Source organism: Protopterus annectens, chromosome 16.part0, assembly GCF_019279795.1.
Source record: "Protopterus annectens isolate FY-2018-M chromosome 16.part0, PAN1.0, whole genome shotgun sequence".
NCBI lineage: Eukaryota > Metazoa > Chordata > Ceratodontiformes > Protopteridae > Protopterus > Protopterus annectens.
In genome coordinates, this window is record NC_056750.1 from 516,814,515 (window position 1) to 516,834,584 (window position 20,070).

The 20,070-nt window shown below is 41.9% G+C and overlaps 1 protein-coding gene across 1 annotated transcript in view; it reads left to right on the forward strand.

The window, feature by feature from the left end:
- Positions 1–20,070, forward strand: part of SPTAN1 (spectrin alpha, non-erythrocytic 1) — a gene marked incomplete in the record, with an annotated part of 2,849,969 nt that overhangs the window by 444,223 nt on the left and 2,385,676 nt on the right. The window contains 2 exon segments of the mRNA XM_044058813.1: positions 3,720–3,866; positions 4,961–5,094. Coding sequence (XP_043914748.1) covers positions 3,720–3,866; positions 4,961–5,094 — 281 coding nt within the window.

The following is a 20,070-nucleotide window of genomic DNA, read 5'->3' on the forward strand; positions in this document are numbered from 1 at the left end:
ATTCTGCAGACCGTGAAATATACAGATTTACCCTTACCTGGACGACTTCCTCATTCAGGCGGAGTGCAGAGAAAAGCTGCTCCAGGACTTTCTCTGTCAAATCACTCTTGTCTTCACTAGGGTTCACCATCAACAAGAAGAAATCAAACCAAAACCCCACCAGGAAGATCATTTTCTTGGGAGCTGTGCTAGACACAGCATTCAAAATGGCTTTCCTATCCTCAGAAAAGCAGAACTTCCTGCCACTCTACTTTACCCAGCTGGCTTCCAGAAGTCACTTCACTGCAAGGAAGTTCCTGCAAGGCCTGGGATACATGGCATCTTGCATCCTTCTCATTCCTCTGGCCAGGCTTAACATGAGAATTTCAGTGGTATTGAAAGAACCTTTGGTGCCAGCACTCTCAGTCCCTAGAGACCTGTCTCCCTCTGAGGCAGACGCCTTTGCCAGGAACAAGGATCTTCCTTCATCCTCCCCATTTCTGTCCAGACCATCACCACCGACGCCTCAGACATTGCTTGGGGCGTTCACCTAGCAGGCAGGTGCACCCAAGGTCTTTGGGATGCCCAGCAACTACACTTGCACATCAGTCAAAAAGAAATAATGGCAGTACAAAAGGCTCTTACATCTTTCAAACCCAGTCTCAGGCCAGGGGTTCCCCTTATACCACATTACTGTGGTGTTGTCCGTTTTTATATCAATAAAAAGGGGGGAACCCAGTCTTACCCCTGTGCAGATGAGCCTCTGGCTTACAGCCCCCTCCATAGGTCTACACCTAATTGCCCAGTACCTACCAGGGGTCAACAACACCCTGGCAGACCACCTAAGCAGAAACTTACTGGAGTCCCATGAATGGGAGCTCCACAGGGAAATCGTTTTGCAAATCTCTCAAGAGTGGGGGACTCTGGAAGTGGATCTGTTTGCCTCGCATCTCAACCACCAGCTGCAAAAGTTTTGTTCCAGGGAGTATCACCTCCTAGCATGGAAGGTGGATGGCTTGACCTTCCTTTGGAACTCCCTCTTTGTGTACTTGTCCCCTCCTCTGCCCCTTATTCCCAAGGTGCTGATCAGAGTAAAGGAGGAGAGACCAAAGGCCATCTTCATTGCTCCACATTGGCCCAGACAGCATTGGTACCCCTTACTGCACAGCCTGACCTTGCAGCCCCCCAAACATCTTCCCCTGATCTGGACCTCTTGACCCAGCTGAGGGGGAAGATACTGCACCCAGACTTAGACTCTCAATCTTTCAGTATGGCTTATACCTTAAAAGCTAACAAGGAAGTAGCCCTGTTAAGCAAACTGGTCCTAGACATCATCACAGTAGCCAGAAGGCCCAGCACCAGAAAATCATATGCAGGGAAATGGAAAAGATTCTGCTCCTGGAACCAATCTAAAGGGGGCCAGTACCTCTCATCCTTCCATCCCTCTTATCTTGGATTACCTAGCGGAGTTGCTCAATAGCGGCCTGTCTTTCTCCTCTATTAAAATCCATGCCTCAGCCATTTCTCCCCATTATGATTCAGACCCACCCCTCTTCTCTCATCGTTTGATTAAGCATTTCCTCAGAGGGGCTTCTAATATCTGACCTCCCACAAGGCCTCCCACGCTACCCTGGGACCTGAATTATGTTCTAGAAAAACTAACCTTGCCTCATTTCAAACCTGCTGCTTCTACAGAATTTAAATACTTCTCCTGGAAGACTGCCTTCCTACTATCTATCACCTCAGCCAGGAGGTTATTAGAACTTCAGGCTGTCATGGCTGTTGAGCCCTTCATCATTTTCCATGCAGATAGGGTCTCCCTGAGGACTAACACCTCCTTTATGCCCAATGTGGTATCTGATGTGACCCTCAACCAGGTCATACACCTAACCACCTACTTTCCCAACCCTCAAAACAAGGGGGAAAGAATTCTACACTCGATAGACGTGCATAGACAACTCTGATACTGTCTGGACCGTACTAAACCATTCAGATAGAGACCAACAGGTGGTTGGGCTTTCCCTCTGCCCCAGGGGGGAAGCTATTTCCAAACAAACCATTGCCAAATGGATATCGCACTGTATCCATTCCTGCTACAGACTACATGTGAACACCCCCCCCCCAGGTCTACCCATACCCATTCAACTAGGGCAGCCTCCACTTCCACAGCCTTCCTCAGAGGAGCCCCCACCAGGGACATCTTGGAAGCTGCCAACTGGATCTCTGTCCATACCTTTACAAAGCATTACCACCTACCTCTTTTTTGTAAGTCTATGGCAGGGTTTGCCTCTGCACTTCTGTGGGGCCTGCCGTGACCCATGCCTAGGACTCTTGCCTATCTTTCCAGCCCTCTCCTCAGCTTTGGGAATCATACCACAGTTGATGACTGCAACAATGACACAATGAAGAACATAGTACAGTTGTGTACACTTACCAAAAATGTAGATGTTCAGGTGTATTCACTGTTGCAGTCCTGGTTTCCCTCCATCCATCCCCTGTATCACATCTTCCCCTAGGGTTGACATAAGCTTCCCATGGTGGGTTTTTGCCACCAGGACCACTTTTACTTATTTCTTTGTGCTTTTGACAGTTTAGGGCAAGAAAAACTGATGTAATGACATTGGTTGCCTTGCTTTATAGCACTGACGACCTGATGTCAGACTAGAGGGGAGGACTGCAGCCGATGCAAAAAAAAAAAAAAAAACATTGACTGGTATTCACGCCGTCCGAGGGCTTATCACAGCTGGGATAACCCACAGGTGATGACTGCAACATTGAATACATTCTGAAATTCTACATTTATGGTAAGTGTACACAACTGTACTTTCTCCTTGGCAGAAAGTCACTTCTGTCACGCTGTTGCTTTTAATTTTCATTCTGCCGAATAGCTGTAGGCAGTTGTGATCCATCCTTCCAGCAGGCAGGAGTATCGCCGTCTGATGGCCGTTAGGTGCTGGAGATAAAGTGGTGCAAGCTAGTATGACTAAGTTGAATTAGTCCCATTTTGCACGTATATTTTTTAAATTTTTATCACTGGTTCTCCTGTTGCTGTCTGGGATAACTTTTCTTTAGAATGTTAAGAAATCAGTTGAGAACTACAGAATCTATTAATGTAAACCACAGAAATCAAGACTTCTATTTTTAACTGGTTAGCAAAATATAACAGCAGTATTATTCCTGGCCTTTTGTTGAGGGTTATGCTATATGCCAAAATATTTTTCTGAAAAAAAAATCTTCACACTAAGGTTATTTTAAAAATATTTAGTATCACTACAGGAACAAGTGACTCAGTTATCTGAATAGTAAAAGTAAAATAGTCTATGCTATATTTTTCGTAGCTTATTGCGGAAAGTTGTGTGTGTTAATATTTGGTAGTAGCTGTGATGCTAAGGCCTGCAGGTTCTTAAGCAAGTTGTCCAAAATATTGCCTCTATAATGACTTGAGCATATGTTAGGAGAATACTGAACAGTTTTTCAAACCTGTACAAGGCCTTTTTAGAGCAATATTTTTTGATAATTTATTGGCAACATGGGTGGTTCACTGTGGATCTTCCCATGTTTTATTGCTTGCTCATTCCAGGCCTTTCATTAATGCATCGATCACAAATAACCTTTGAAAACAACCTTTTTATACTCCCTGTCAATTAAACAGGCAGTTGATATTTTTAAAATTTTAATATTATGTTGTGTTTGTTAGTAGAATGCTCCAGTAATTTTTCCCCATTTCTGTTGACTATCAGGAAGCAATTGTGACATCAGAAGAACTTGGCCAGGACCTGGAGCATGTGGAAGTTTTGCAGAAGAAGTTTGAGGAATTCCAGACTGATTTGGCTGCCCATGAAGAGAGAGTAAATGAAGTGAACCAGTTTGCCGGAAAACTTGTGCAGGTGAGTTTCTGAAACCTGGATGTCCAGTTTCTTTTCCAGAAATTTTACTTAATGTTAAGTTTGTCACATTGCTTAATACAAACATTAAGTGCAGTATCCCTGTTCTCATCTGCGTAATAATGTCAGTGTCGAGGGCAATGAATAAAAAGGCTAGTTACTTTGGCAGCTATGGTGTCTACTGCTTTACAGTACTCCTTTGAGTCACATTCTTGAATTTATCTAGAACTGAGCGACCTGCTCTGATTTTTTGAATATGGCAGTCTGCCATCATCATGTATGCAATGTATGTTTGTTGTTGGCACAGGTGGTGGCTTTTTTGTAGATTTTCTTTAGGATCATATTGGTTGGTTATTTCCATAACCCCCATTTCACCTTCTTCACACTTAGTTCCATGCTGTTTTTTCCCCCTCAGTGATACACTTAAGCCATGGTGGTTTTTTTTGTTTATTTTGGTCAGTTTGTGCTTAAGCTGTAAAATTAAGCAACAGTAAATAGAATGCTCATACTTGCACAGCTTACTTACCTTTTTTCAAACTTGCTTCTTTATCATGAAATGAACACATTTCTGATTTATGTTCACTAGATATAACATTTGTTTCTTTTCAAAGTGAGTAAATATTAATACATATGAGTAAATATTAATACATATGCACCACTTCTCACATATGCTAATTCTTTAGCTGTTTTTTATTTATTAATATCTCTCTCTTATTGTATTATGCAGTATTTAACAAGTATAATTCACTGTTGGAAAAATTGTAACAGTCAGAGCTGGCCTGTGGCTAAAAATGGTTTATGCATCAGCCCACCCACTCTGTTAACGAAATAAGTTGCATAGTGTTGTATGGCATAAATACAAACTTTGAAGACTAGTTTTCGTGTTAGATTTCATCTAAAAATGTGGATTTTTAATGTTTAATTGACTTGTAGAGAAAGATTAGATGACGCTCCTTTTCCATACTGTCTGGTGGTATATCATGAAGCAGTTTGCTGTCACAGCTTCAGTCATTGTAGATGTCTTTAAGTTAAGGATTGTAAATGCTGTTTAGTTCAGTGTCTTACTATAGTAATGTGGTATTTCGTCTTCCCTGCAGGAAAAGCATCCTGAAGAGGAACTGATTGTTCGCAAGCAAGAGGAAGTGAATGCAGGTTGGCAGAGGTTGAAGGGGCTTGCACTCCAAAGACAGGGGAAACTCTTTGGTGCAGCTGAGGTGCAACGCTTTAACAGGTGAGAACAGATAAAATGTCTATATTTTTTAAAGCTGTTTTTTCTGGCATTGTTTTTAATGTGAATGTTAGGGAGTCCATTTTATAGAGTAGCGTCTCACTTTAAAAAAAGAAAAAAAATATATTGATTTGTACAAGAAAAGTTAGTGGAAAGAAGCCCTGGAAGACCAGGAAATTTACTGATACAGGGTACCTTGTTTGCTGTTGTCATAGGATGATATTATCTACCCCTCATAGTTGTGGATTTTTGGTACTGTAGCAGTTATGGTAGAGTACCATGTTGTTGAACTTTGTGTAGAGGCCCCCCTGTTTCCATGTTGATACGAGTGTTAATAGAGGGTTGCTGGAGGCATCCTGCATGGGGGGGGGGCCTTAATTGGGTGGATGTTTCTCTCTCTGAAAATGGGCCGTACCCCAGCTGGATAACTGGTTACAACATTTAAATAAAATAAAGTGAAAATGTTTTGGTCAGAAGGCAAATGATTTTGTAAGTTGCCTGGAACAACAGCTGGTCCAGCCTCCCCTCTTAACTGTGAAATTGATTTGGGTGAAGTTCTTTACGTGACCATTTTGATCACCAAAATGTATTCTCCTGAGGAAGATGTCTTTGATTGAGGAGACACTCAAATTTATGTAGGAACACCAGAATGCTAGATGTAGTGGAGATGTGTATAGCGGACATTGATAGCTATAGGGTGGAGCTCAGAGGGTTTACTTTAGTAGTGGAATACAAAGATCTGTAAATAGGTGATTTCATAAAAAGGAGAAAATGTAGGTGGCATTGGATAAAAAGTGGACTTGGGATATCTTTCCTCATACAAATGGTATATAAAACCCCAAAACAGCAACATAATTCAGTAGATTTAGAGTATTTGCTTGGGAATGTCTGCACAGACACTGCTATACTCCAAGCAAATAACACAAGATGCTCCCTGTAGTAGATTATAAATGTTAGAGATACAAGGAAGAGGAGAAGGGGTCACTGGGAACATTTTCTGGACATGTTTTAAATTGGAGAACTAGTAACAAACACTGCAGGATCCATTAAATCAGATAATCCATTGAACAGGTTAAATTAAATGGAGGTGATGCTTTTGTCTTGGACCTCAGAACCTGGATTGCCTTAATGTTGTAAAGTGCTATTAACCTACTGTTAGCCAAAAAAAAAAAATAAAAAATCCAGAAGTGAAAAACAGTGATAGAACCAACAGTAGATGATGGTTTACTTTTAATGAACTGAACTTAATGGATCAAAGATGCAAAATACAAAGTTGAGTAAACTGTACATATAAGTGGAAGCAGTTTAAAGTGGGAGGGAGCATGTAGGCTAACTAAGACAGTGGCTGACGGGTAATAGTAATAGGAAAAGTAAGCAACTGTAAATTATGAAAAATGCTGGATAGATATACAGTTTAATTAATTGGAACACCTAACGGTATGCAAGTTTAAAGGAAAACTACATAGGCCCATTGAACTGTTTATGCTTTAGCGGTTGTCTGAATTTTGAAGCCTAGTTATTTTGTAATGAGCGTGTTTATTACTATAGGACTTATAAAATAAGGCCACTAATTAAAGTGTGGAATGGTAGAATCCAAGGTTGAAGAGATGCCATGATGTATTCTTAGGGGAATAGAATCCTGGGACTGGAAGGTAGTACTTGCACTGTATTAGTCGCTGGTCAGGCTGCATTTGGAGTACTGCATGCAGTTATGTCAGTTCTGTAGTGAAGTTTGTAAAGAGTGCAGAGGAGGGTGACTGGTTGCGAACAGGAGAATGAATCGGCTTATATTATGAAAAAAGCTTACCTAAACTGGAACTAGTGCTCTCTAGAAAGTGGGAGGGTTGTGGGAAGGCATACATTTGCAATCTTGAGTGTGGGCCATGAAAAAAATGGAGCTTGGGAAAAGGACATATGGTACCAGAGGGAGCAGCAGTCACAGATGGACTTCGTAGAGTCACATCTGCTAGGATTATACAGGTCACTTAATGCTGGTACTGTACAGGTGATGCAGAACAATTGCTAGGCAGTGAATATTGTAGCTTTAGTTTGTACCACAGAGTAAACACAAAGCATCAGCACTAAACTGCTGGTGTCGCAGAGATAAATTTTTGTCTTGGAAATACTTGGTGCTGAACATAGTAGCCAGCGTTTACCACATAACAGCAGAACAACTACTAATTGCAGTGATGCAGCCAGATTAAATGCAGTCAGTAAGTTAGTAGGTTAAAGTGACTAACTTTACTCTGCATGGTAAACTCAGTAGTAGTGCAACAGAGAAAGCAGTGAAATTGAAGAGGTTGCCTTAACCATTGTAGACTGGGCTGTTGTGTTTGTTTACCTATTAGGCTTAAAACTGTCTCCACAGTAGCACAATGAACCGAACAAGCCTCCAAATATTCTCTGTAAGGCTCCACCCATGAAGATGCCAGCCAATCAGAATCCAGCCAACTTCGCCACAGAAGCTGGCCAAAAAAACCCACTCCAGTTCTTCACAGGAACCAAACTCGGGTAGCTGCCACTTGAGAGATTTTACTCCCACCAGTGGCTGTAATATTGTAAAATATGTCTAAAGAAGCTGTTGAAGTCCTTGTTAGAGCATTTGAAGTAGTAGGAACACCAGATGGAAAAGGTCTTGTAGTCTTCTCCTTTTCTGTACTATTCTCTTGTTTTCAGAGGAGCCTACCATATGACATGATGTCATTTTTGACCGATTGCTGTTGGTTGTGTCTCACTGGTCCTCGACAACGATCTTGCCTGGACTTTTTGCCTTATTGTGCTCTCTTGGTGACATTTTCAGTAGGTGACATTTTTGTTTTTATTGCTGTGCATTATCATTTTAAAGTAATTCTGGACCCTGTACAGGGTCATCCTTTTCCTTTGGGAAGGGACCTGGAACATGTTTTGGTTTTGACCTTCTGTATAACTTACAGGAGGGTCTAGGTCAGTCTGGTCCTATAATTAATTGATAGTGGCTTCAGTGTCCTCATTCCCTTGGTAGTCTCATTTTGATTTCATGCACTCATTCGGTAGCATGGTGAGTCTTGGATGATAACCTGCAGACAGGGTGGTCTTTCCATCCTCCTGTCATTAGAAAGCAGGAAAGTTCATTGTGTCTTTGCCTAGTCCAGAGTCCATGGTGTTCAGTGGAGGAGCCTTTCCCCATAAGTCATTTTGAGACCTGAAGTAGTTTTTTTCCTGGCCTTTTCAAGTTGGAAATTATCACAAAGCCTGAGCACTTGTAGTTTAATCTTTCATCTCGGTATCAAACCAGTATACCTCCAGCAATTCGCCATTTGTAGTTTCTTGGTGGTTCATAATTTGTGGACACTAACATTTTGTTGATGCCTTGATCACATCTCATGCTCAGTCATTAGGAGAGTGGTTAAAATGTCTTTGGAGACAGACCAGTCCTGAGGTGGGCCTGTCTTTTGAATTGATTTGAAAAAGTGTTTTTCTTGTGTTCTGATTCTTGAAGCATTCCAAGTGGGGGGGTTGGTGATGCAGATTTTTTTTTTTTTTTTTTTTTTTTGCAGAACTGTGGGAGGAGTTAAAGGATTCCTTTAGGCCACCCTATCTTTTTTTTAATTTAATGATAATCTACTTAGAAAAGCCAAGGTTCGTCCTGATTTCGTTCACTACCAAGTGGCTCAGAAGAGCCTCATACCAGTTCCTTCAAATACTGGTCTCTCCAGAGATTGAGGGTCCTGATTCTGTTTTATAACATCTTTTTTATTTTAGCTTTTTAAATACCTTTATTCATTTACCATATGACATTTGAACATATGCATTAATAGAAGAGAAGAAACATGTTAAGGGGAGTTGTGGTAGGGGTATGCATAAAATTTTGTTTTGTACATTATAATTTTTGAAATTTTTCCTTGCATGATTTCATTCCTTTTTGATGGTTGTACATATATCTGGCTGTGATTATTGCAGTAGTTTCTATAGCCCTTTAATGCTAAAAAACTTGTCAGTAAAAGTTTTTCAGAAAAAAAGAAACCATGTTAATATTTGTAACTTATACATTGCATATGATGATCATCGTGTTTCACTGTTGCAGTCATTACACTTGGGGTTATCCTGCTGGCAGGCTACCCGCAGTAGGCCTGAATTCCAAAGTCCTGGTCCGGCGTCTGTTGCTGTCGCCTCTTCCCTGACGACAGTGCGAAAGGGGTATAAAAGATGCAGCCGACGCCATTTTCTTCAGTCTTTCTTGCCGCGTAGTGCCCGAAGCAAAAGCAGTTCGCAAGTGCCGGTCGGCCGACTCCTGAGATTTTCGAAATCGAATTTCAGATCCGAAGTCTTCAATAAAGCTAAGTACCCCGTTGGGGAAACTTTTTTCTTGCTCCAGACCGATGTCAAAAAAAAGTTAACAATTGGATTTCTTGTGGGAAGCAAATACCTCATAAGGATTTCCACTCTTACTGTATTCCTTGCCTAGGCCATGACCACGACGTTGCTAGTTGTCGGTTTTGTGCTAGATTTAACCAACGCACTGTTAAGTGTCGGTACGATTTTGCTTTTCATTATTTTAGCAGAAGGTTTAACTACATAATGCCATCGGAACAACTGACTACCGGAATTCATAAAAAAACGCAAGGATAAAGACAAGGACAAGCATCCGAGGTCCAAAACCGACAACGAAGCCTCTTCTAGGCCGGTTCGCCAGTGCTCATTGAGGTACTTTCGCAGCCCCTGACTCCCGCTACCTCAGAGCCGCAGGCCGCCTCCGACTCCCACGTGGAGACAGCTAGGCCTCTGGATACTCAAGGTATTGGCCCTTAGGAAATTAATCCCTCAGATGGGTCTGGAGCCACTGAGCAGGCATCGGATTCTGAGGGTGTCTTCAGACCTATACAACTTTATATAAAGCCTACTTCAGCATCCAAGAGAAAGTCTAAAACAGTTTTAAAGACAAATAAACCAGTTCAGCATTATCCAGGACGGGCTTCTATGCCTAAGAAACAGATGCTCAAAATGGCCAAAGACCTAATTTCGTTGATCAGAGTTTCCCATCCCCCTCCTGATAAGAGGCCTAGGCAAGACACTGAATATGATTCCTCTGATCAGGTTTCCATTTCCTCTGATTCCTCTTCTGATCAGGGATATTCTGTTCCTCCCTATGAGGATTCTGATGCTGAAGATTCTATTCCTTCAGCTTCTCCTCCTGAGGACTATTCTTTTGGGGAAACCCTGCATACCATAAGGGAGCATTTCCATTGGGAGAGCCAGGATTATTCCGATTCTAAGAAAAGACTTAAGAGACTTTCTTTTACTTCCTCAGCACAGACCTCTTGCAATTCCCCCTGTTCTAGACATAGTAAATGATGTTTTTTCAGAGTCTGGCCTGTCTCCAGACTCTTTGCCTCCTGCCCCTGTTAAGCCGGACAGATACTACAGGGTCCCAGACTCCCATAAATTTCTTCACAAAAACCCTGCTGCTGACCCAGAAAGTATCTCACATGGTCCCAAAGGGGTCAAAGCTGCTTCTGCCAAAAACCCTGTCCCCTCAGACAAGAGTTTCTAGGGCTTTGGACAGATGGGGGGAAAAAAGTTTGCACTTCTTCTACCTTGGCTGTAAGGGCTTTAAATTGCCAGTTTCATATGCTCAAATATCAGCAATACTTAATGTCTTTGTTAAAACAAAAAATGTTGACATTCTGAATGTTCTGAGAACAAGGATTTGCAGGATTTATTGCATGCAGCTGAACAAGTGGGAAAACATACTTTGCAATGCAGCAATGATTCACTGGAGGCCTCATGCAGGGCCACTGTTACAGGTTCTGTTATTAGAAGGCATGCTTGGTTAAAGGAACAGATTCTGCCTGATCATGTTAAAGCAAAATTATTGGATGCTCCATTACAGCATGATACTTTGTTTGGTGTTAAGGCAGAGGAGGTGTTAAAGAAAATGGGGGATAAGGCAAAGTCTATGCAGACAGTAAAGGATTTCTTACAGGTACAGCCACCCAGATTTAGCAGGAACTGGCTCTGTAAAAATTAGTCCTTTCTAGTGTCAGACAGACCACAAAGAGGCCGATTCAGATGCCCTAGAGGCAGGCAGGCAACAGCCCCAGGGCTCATACAGGCCCAAACAATGGGTTGCTTCTACCTCCAAAAGCAGAGAAGACAAATCACAGCCTTATAGAAAACAGTCCCAATGATTTTCCTCTGCCAATGCCAAGCACTTTTTTTTGGCAGCACCCTTGGGGGGAAAGCTAGCACTTTTTTCACAAAACTGGCACAAGATTACCCAGGACAAATGGGTCGTAAATATAGTCTCTCAGGGTTACAGGTTCCACTTTCACACCCTTCCAAATGCAAAAGGCATGCCAGACCTGCCATGCAGTCAATGGCAAGAGGCACAAAAACAAGTTTCATCTCTCATGGACATGGGGGCTATTCAGCCAGTGCCACACCAAGAGCAGGGACAAGGATTTTATTCAAGGCTTTTCTTAGTACCAAGAAAGGACAAAGCCTGGAGACCAATTCTGGACCTGTCTATTCTAAATACTTTTCTGGACGTCCCAAAATTCAAAATGTTGACTCTACAGCAGCTTCTGCCCATGCTGGACAAGAAGGCTTGGCTTGTAACTTTGGACCTCAAGGAGGCATACTGGATTTCCCAATCAGACAATCTTGCAGAAGATACCTCAGATTCATAGCTGGCTCATTGCACTACCAATTCTCTGCACTGCCCTTTGGCTTATCTACTGCACCCAGGGTCTTCACAAAATGCCTTATTCAAGCAAAGGACAGAGATATTCTACTACAGCATCTGGCGTTTGTAAAAAGATTACTAATTTGCCTAGGGTACACAGTAAATGAAAAGAAATCAAAACTAGTACCCTCTCAAGAGATAATATTCCTGGATGCAAGCTTAAATACAAATGCCCAGATGGCTTATCTCACGCCAGACAAAGGCATCTGACTTCTTACTTCAAAGACATGGCAACAAAGACCCAGTTATCTGCAAGAAAAATTCTGCAGGCTCTGGGCTACATGGCATCCTGCATTCTACTAATTCCATATGCAAGACTGCATATGAGGACACTACAATGGTATCTAAAAAGTGTTTGGAGTCAACATTGCCACAGCCTGAAAACAGTAATTTCTCTCATTCCCTGCCTGCAACAGGAATTTCAGTGGTGGGCACAGGCCTGTCACCACCACAAGGGACAGCCATTCACCTTACCCACTGCCAGGCAAACACTAACGACAGATGCATCAGATTATGCCTGGGGGGTGCACATGGCAGGAAAATGTATTCAGGTCACATAGCCCACAAACCAAATGCATCTTCATATCAATCAAAAAGAGATGCTAGCTGTACAAAATGCCCTGATAGCCTTCAAGGACCTACTTCATCCAGGACAACTACTGATAAAGACTGACAATACTACAGTCATGTGGTACATAAACAAGCAAGGGGGCACACATTCCTACCCCCTCTGCAGGCAAGCCATGACTTTGTGGAACACAGCATTGACTTATCAAGTACATCTGCAAGCACAATTCCTGCCAGGAAAGGCAAATACTTTGGCAGACGAACTAAGCAGAAACCTCATGGATCTTCACAAGTGGAAACTGGACCCACAAATCTTCAACATGATAACAGGGAAATGGGGATGCCCAGACATGGATCTATTCGCTTCCCCTCACAACTGCCAGCTACAGAGATTCTGCACTCGGACTTATCACAAGCAAGCATGGAAAGTGGGCGCCCTTTCATTCAGCTGGAAAGCCCTTACAGTATATGCCTTCCCTCCTCTGCCTCTCCTCTCCAAGGTACTCCTAAAGGTTATACTAAGAAGCCAAAAATGATACTGATTGCCCCAGACTGGCTACGCCAGCACTGGTACCCAATCCTAAAGAGTTTGTCTCGAGGCCCAGCCTGGACATTGTCTCTAATACCTCATTTGCTGACCCAACAGAACAGTCAGATCCTGCACAGCCAACTCAGAACCCTAAATCTGGCTGCATGGCGGATAATGTAATTATTCAGAACACACCTCTATCTAAAGAGTTATGGATGTTATTTTGGAGGCCAGGAGGCCCAGCACCAGAAAATCTTATGCAGACGAATGGAAGAGATTCTGTGCTTGGAATCAAGTGCAGGGAATTGACTTGCTTGAACCAAATATTCCTCAGATTTTGCAATACCTAACTGAGATGCTGGACAAGGGCCTATCCTTCTCATCAATTAAGATCCATGCCTCTGCCATTTCAGCTCATTACAATACGGAACCACCTATTTTTTCCCATCCACTGCTAAGACAGTTTCTCAGAGGGGCCAAAAACATAAGACCTCCAAGGGGAGCTCCAATACCTACATGGGACCTCAATTTTGTCTTGGAAAAACTCACACTGCCTCCTTTTGAGCCTGCCAATACAGCAGAGATAAAATACTTGTCATGGAAAACTGCTCTTCTCCAAGCAATAACTTCAGCAAGAAGAGTCTCAGAGTTACAGGCACTAATGGCTGTGGAACCTTTTATTATTTTCCATCAGGACAGGGTTTCTCTAAGGACAAACCCGACATTTATGCCTAAGGTAGTGTCCGGTGTGGCTCTTAATCAAACCATACATTTGCCTACCTTTTATCCAAACCCACAGAATAAGGGGGAGAGACTTCTGCATACTTTGGACATACACAGACAGCTACGCTTTTACTTGGACAAGACTAAAGCCTTCAGAAAGACTGAGCAACTCTTAGTGGCATATGCTGCAGGTACCCAAGGAAAAGTGATTTCAAAACAGACAATTTCAAAATGGATAGGCCACTGCATTCGTTTCTGCTATTCTCAACATGGCAAATCTGTGCCCAAGGGCATTAGGCCACATTCTACCAGAGCAGCAGCCATTTCAGCAGCCTTCCTCAGAGGAGTACCAACCAAGGATATTTTGGAGGCTGCAACATGAACTTCAGTGCACACCTTTACAAAGCACTACCATTTGCCTCTCTACTCTAAATCCAGAGCAGGCTTTGCCACTGCAATTCTGCAGGGCCACATAGCCACTCCAAACTCTATTTAGGTCCAGCCGCCCAACCTCAGCTTTGGGATTCAACCCAAGTGTAATGACTGCAACAGTGAAACACGATGAACATAGTACAGTTGTGTACCTACCATAAATGTAGATGTTAGAGTCTATTCACTGTTGCAGTCCAGGTTACCCTCCCACCATCCCCCTTTCTCTTTGCTGGGACTTATCTGTACCTATCTGTTCTATACAACCTATGTGGTGTATTTGCTTGTAGATGAAGGTTATGTGCATGCTTTTTTATGATCATAATTTTTACAGCCTACCCTTTTTGGGGCACCTGACATCTGGGGCAAGAAAAACTGAAGAAAATGGCATTGGCTGCATCTTTTATACCCCTGGCGCACTGACGTCAGGGAAGAGGCGACAGCACCCGACGCCAGACCAGGACTTTGGAATTCAGGCCAACTGCAGGTAGCCTGCCAGCAGGATAACCCCAAGTGTAATGACTGCAACAGTGAGTACACTCTAACATCTACATTTATGGTAGGTACACAGCTGTACTTTTTCTTTCTTTTTAACGATTATTCACTTCAGGAGTATAGGCGTGATGAAAGGAATAGTGTGTAAATGAATGACCAGCTCTGACTGAGTTTATAGTCGAGTGTAAAATGGATGCTGTGGTTAAAAAATAAAAACAAAAATGATTAGTAGGGCATGTAAAATAATGCATGATAACTATAAGAATCAATCAGAAGAGGTTTGAAAAGACCGTGAAATGAGAATGGAAAGGCAATACAAAAAGAAACAATGGGAGGATATTTGTATTGCTCCCAAAGATGCAACATGTCTGTATAATGTGTAAAAAGGGGAGAAAAATCTTTGAGTGATGTTAATAAAGATATTAAAATGTGTTTATTTCCAACATTGCATAAATTGCTCAATTCCTGCCTTCCCTTAAAGCTTACTCCTACTGAGCTTTTATTATGCATGTATTGTTCCTACAAATTCCATTATTTGTTCCCATTGCTTTTAGGATGACCACTACCTTCAACAAGCAGCATTTTGTTTTAATTGAATTGTCCAGTGGAAGATGTCTGAGGCTTTTATGTAGGACTAGGTGGAAAACTTTTCCATTGGGGCTGTAGTTGTCTTCCCCAAGAGTCTGTCAGCATCCAGGTCTTTCTGCTGTGCTTTGGGCACCTCTTTCATTATTGTATCAGTTTTTCCACATTTATGTCTCCTGTTTCATCTCATGTTTGTGATTTTAGTGGATGGTTGGATTATTTGGGCCATTTGCAATACCATCCACCATTTATATGTGTTAACTGTACTTTTCCGACCAGGCAGTTTTGGGTGAAAATGCTTGACTGAATTTAAGGACATCCTCAGTCTACCATGCAGTGTGAGATCCTGTGTCCTTCCTGTGTTGTGACAAGTCCATTTCTGAACTGCCAGGCTGCACAGTTTGCTTTTTTCAGCTTGGTCATTGTCAATCCAGTGATCACATTATGACCCAGCACAGACTGAAAGTAAAGATTTTGAGAGACAGTCTCAATTTCTAGCTTCATGTGGAAGATCTTTGTCCACTATGGGACTTAACCCAACGAATCGTATCCTAATTTTGTATTGATTGGTTTGCTGGACTTGGTCTGGCTCTTTAGACTCGCTCTTTGGCAATTAACTGAATTCATTAAATTTCTGAGTTCCATACGTGTGTCTAAGGAGTCTTGTCTGGTCCTGTCACAAGGACTTGGTGTCTCCATAAGACAAATCTTTGTTTGCTGTCCAGGGTAGCATGTGAACTAAATCAGTTATTTACCTGTTTGCGTCTGTATTATCTTATCGAAGTTTCAGAATATCGAATCTGATATGTTCGACACCATATCATCGAATTCTGAAATATCAAAAGATTAAAGAAAAAAGCCTAAAAACAAAAATAAATAAAAGATGTGCCCCCCCCCAAACACCCCCCCATACTTAAATATACCAACTCAGGGACCGCACTACATTGAACTAAATGGAAATATCCCCTTACTGAGATTTCCGTTTAAACGTTTTATGTTTTTTGCTTTCGCTAATCTGGTACCAACAATATCAGCTTCGATATTGTCGGCCTTCCACAACGTGAAGTAGACCCACTTGTTTGATATGTACTTTCATAGGGATTCAGAGTGTTCATGGAATCATTGAATTTTGAAAATGTATTTATAGTCCTACTTCTGTTGAATCCACAGTTTCTTAAGACTGGACAGTTTTTCTCCTTTGCCTTAGCAAAGATGAGTTTGCATTGACAAAAATAATCATAATGGATTACTGGCCATATCTCACACACACACACACACACACACACACACACATATATATATATATATATATATATATATATATATATCTAGGACAATTGCTCGCGTGAGCAAATGAACAAAACCCAAACAGCCAGGCATACTTGCATGAAAGAGCTTTTCACCGAAGAAGCACTTTAGCGTATGTATGCCTGTTGCCGAGGCTGTACTACAGTGCGGGTAAGGGAAATTTCCCTTTTCCCCACTGTAGTGCAGTCTCAGAGGGGAAATATTAAAGTAGGGGTTGTGGGGGGGGGCAAAGCCCCCCTGCTAAATGTAGTGTTTTATTATTTTTTTGTATCACGCTTTATTTTTTTGCATCACGCTTTAACAAAACGCTTTTTCGATAAAATGCTTTTGTTAAAGTGTGTTAGGTTATTATGGATTCGGATGTTTGCTCACTCGAGCAAACGTCCTAGATCCATGTAGATAGATATATATGTATGTGTGTATGTATATGTGTGTGTATATATATATATATATATATATCTATATATATATATATATATATATATATATATATACACACACACACATATACACACACACACACACACACATATATATATAGATATATATGTATATATATATATATGTATATATAATTTGCCTTGATTTGACAGTGTAAAATAGAGTGACTGTGCAAAGTAGCATACCTTTTCTTAAGGTTCACTGAGTGGTTTCTATTCCTCTTGCACTTCACAGTGAGTGTCTGCAAGGTTCATTAACCATTGGCTAGTCTTCTCCTTCCCTGTAGTTTTTACTCCTCCCTCCTCCCGCTCTTGTTCTGTATTGGATAGCCTGAGGTAATTTAAACCCAGGGTGCATTTTGTTTTTTTTTTTTTTTGTTCGTTTCAAATCCCACAACAGCTGTTTGTCTCCCCGGTATGTAATCATCCTCCTGTAAGTTTTTGTATTCAAGGTATGCTGTGCATTGTTGTTTAATACATAGTATAAGCTGTTGTACTAAGGAATTATCTGTTTCTGTTATGTTTTTAACACTGCAGGATGCCTTTAGATAATTCTGCTTAAATGAACTGCTGTCACATATGCACCTAGATATGTTCTGTTTTCCTTGTTTACTGTTAGAGCCAGAAGGGCTATTTCACATGTTGCATTTCACTGCTCTGTCTAACTGCATTGACTAGTTTTTAAATATATTGAAAGTGTATCTTGCTTAATTTAGTAGGAAACTGCTTTATATATTGAAATTTTATTTTTGTATGTTGCCATAAGAAAAGATTTTATCAGGTGCTGAAGCAAGAATAACCATTACCTGATGTTTTTGTTATTGACTATTGCTAAACCAAGTCCAATCTGACTGGTCACACATTATGTGCTGCCTTAACCCAATGCTCTCTCACATTTTTCTTCTGTTTTTCTTTCAGTAATCCAAGCCACCCTTCAGGTCAGTTAGGTCTCTGCCCCCCCCCCCACCCCCCCCCATATTAAGCAGTGGAAGTTTCAAACTTCTCTCTTAAGCACTGGGCACTCACAGAGCACCCACAGACACTAGTCCTGCAACTAAAGAGACTAAACACTAATGTAGGTGCTTAACTTCCAAGTGTCTAGACAGTAAAATACCTTACCTGCATTGACCTAAACAAATGTTAGTGAGGTGTATTAGTACATTTCTGCTGTATAGTTCCTTAATCAAACCTCTGTACTGATGAGTGCATCACCAGGCATAAACAGCTGTATAATGCTCTCCAGATGTTCATCGTGTTACCCTGGTGCAGTCATCACACTTGGGTTATCCTTGGGTTGCTGTTGCTTCTTCCCTGACGTTAGTGTGCCAGTGGTATAAAAGAGGCATCTGACACCATTTTCTTCAGTCTTTCTTGCCGCGCGGTGCCCGAAGCAGAAGCAGTTCGCAAGTGCCGGTTGGCCGACACCTGAGATTTTCGAATCGAATTTCAGTCCAAAGTCTTCAAAAGCTAAGTACCCCATTGGGGAACCGTTTCTTGCCTCAGTCCGATGTCAGAAAAAGTTAACAATTGCATTTCTTGTGGGAAGCAAATACCTCATAAGGACTTTCATTCTTATTGTATACCTTGCTTAGGCCCAGACCACGATGTCACTGGTTGTCGGTTTTGTGCTAGGTTTAATAAGCGAACTATAAAGCAACGCTTTGATTTCGCTCTACACTACTTCGGTAGGAAATTTAATTATACTATGCCGTCGGAGCAACCAACTACTGGCGTGCATAAAAAACGCAAATACAAGGACAGGCAGCCTAGATCCAAGCCAGACTCCGAGGCCTCGGCTGGGCCTGTCTCCGGTTTTCAGTGAGGCGCCTACGTAGCCCCTGACGACCGCAGAATTGGAACCCCAGACAGCTTCGGATTCTCAATCAAAGAGTACTAGGCTGTCACAGCCATTTTCTTTAGGCCCTACCGACAACATTGCAGAAGGAGAAGCAGGTGCTGTGGAAGCACCTTCGGTTCCAGAAGGTGTCTTTAGACCGACTACTCTCACCATAAAATCTTATGCTAAGCTCAAGTCTCCTTTAAAACCTAAAAAGGCTGTACATCAGTCTCCAGTTCAAGGCCCCATGCCTAAGAAACAGATGCTTAAGATGGCCGAAGATTTGATTACTCTGATCAGGGGCTCCCAGTTCCCCCCCCCAGACAAAAGGCCAAGACAAGATGAGGATTATGCTTCCTCTGATCAAGTTTCTATTTCCTCAGACTCCTCTGAGGAACAAGATTATTCCTTTCCTCTTATGAAGACTCTGATGCTGAAGACTCCATTCCCTCAGCATCTCCCCCTGAAGACTATTCCTTTGGGGAAACCTTACATACCATGAGGGAACATTTCCACTGGGAAGGTCAGGATTACTCCGACTCAAAGAAAAGGCTCCGAGAGTTTCTTTTACTTCCCCAGCACAGACCTCTTGCTATCCCTCCAGTTTTAGACATTGTGGATGATGTTTACTTAGAATCTAGTCTAAATCCAGATTCTCTGCCCCCTGCTCCAGCCAAACCAGACAGATATTAGAGTGCCTGACTCGCACAAATTCCTTTACAAAAGCCCTGTTGCTGACCCAGAAACAATCTCCCAGGGTCCCAAAGGGGCTAAGGCTTCTATGGCTAAAAATCCTGTGCCCTCTGAAAGCGACTCTAGAGCACTAGATAGGTGGGGGAAGAAGGTTTACACCTCAGCTACTCTAGCTATGAGAGCATTAAATTGTCAATTTCACATGCTGAAATATCAGCAATTCCTAATGTCTCAATTAAAACAAAAGATGAGCACACACATTCAACAGTCTGAATTCAAGGAAATGCAAGATCTGTTGCATGCAGCTGAACAGGTGGGCAAACATACTTTACAATGTGGATATGATTCCTTGGAAGCTTCTTTTAGAGCAGCTGTTACTGGGTCTGTCATACGCAGGCATGCTTTGTTAAAGGAACAAACTCTGTCTGATCATGTTTAAGCAAAATTACTAGATGCACCTTTGCAGCAGGATGTCTTATTTGGTGTCAAAGCAGAAGAGGTTTTAAAGAAAATGGAGGATAAGGCAAAGTCTATGCAGATGGTCAAGGATTTCTTAACAGGTACAACCCCCTCATTTCAGCAGAAATTGGCCAACAAAAAATTGGTCCTTTCCAGCATCTGACAGGCCACAGAGGGGTAAATACAGATG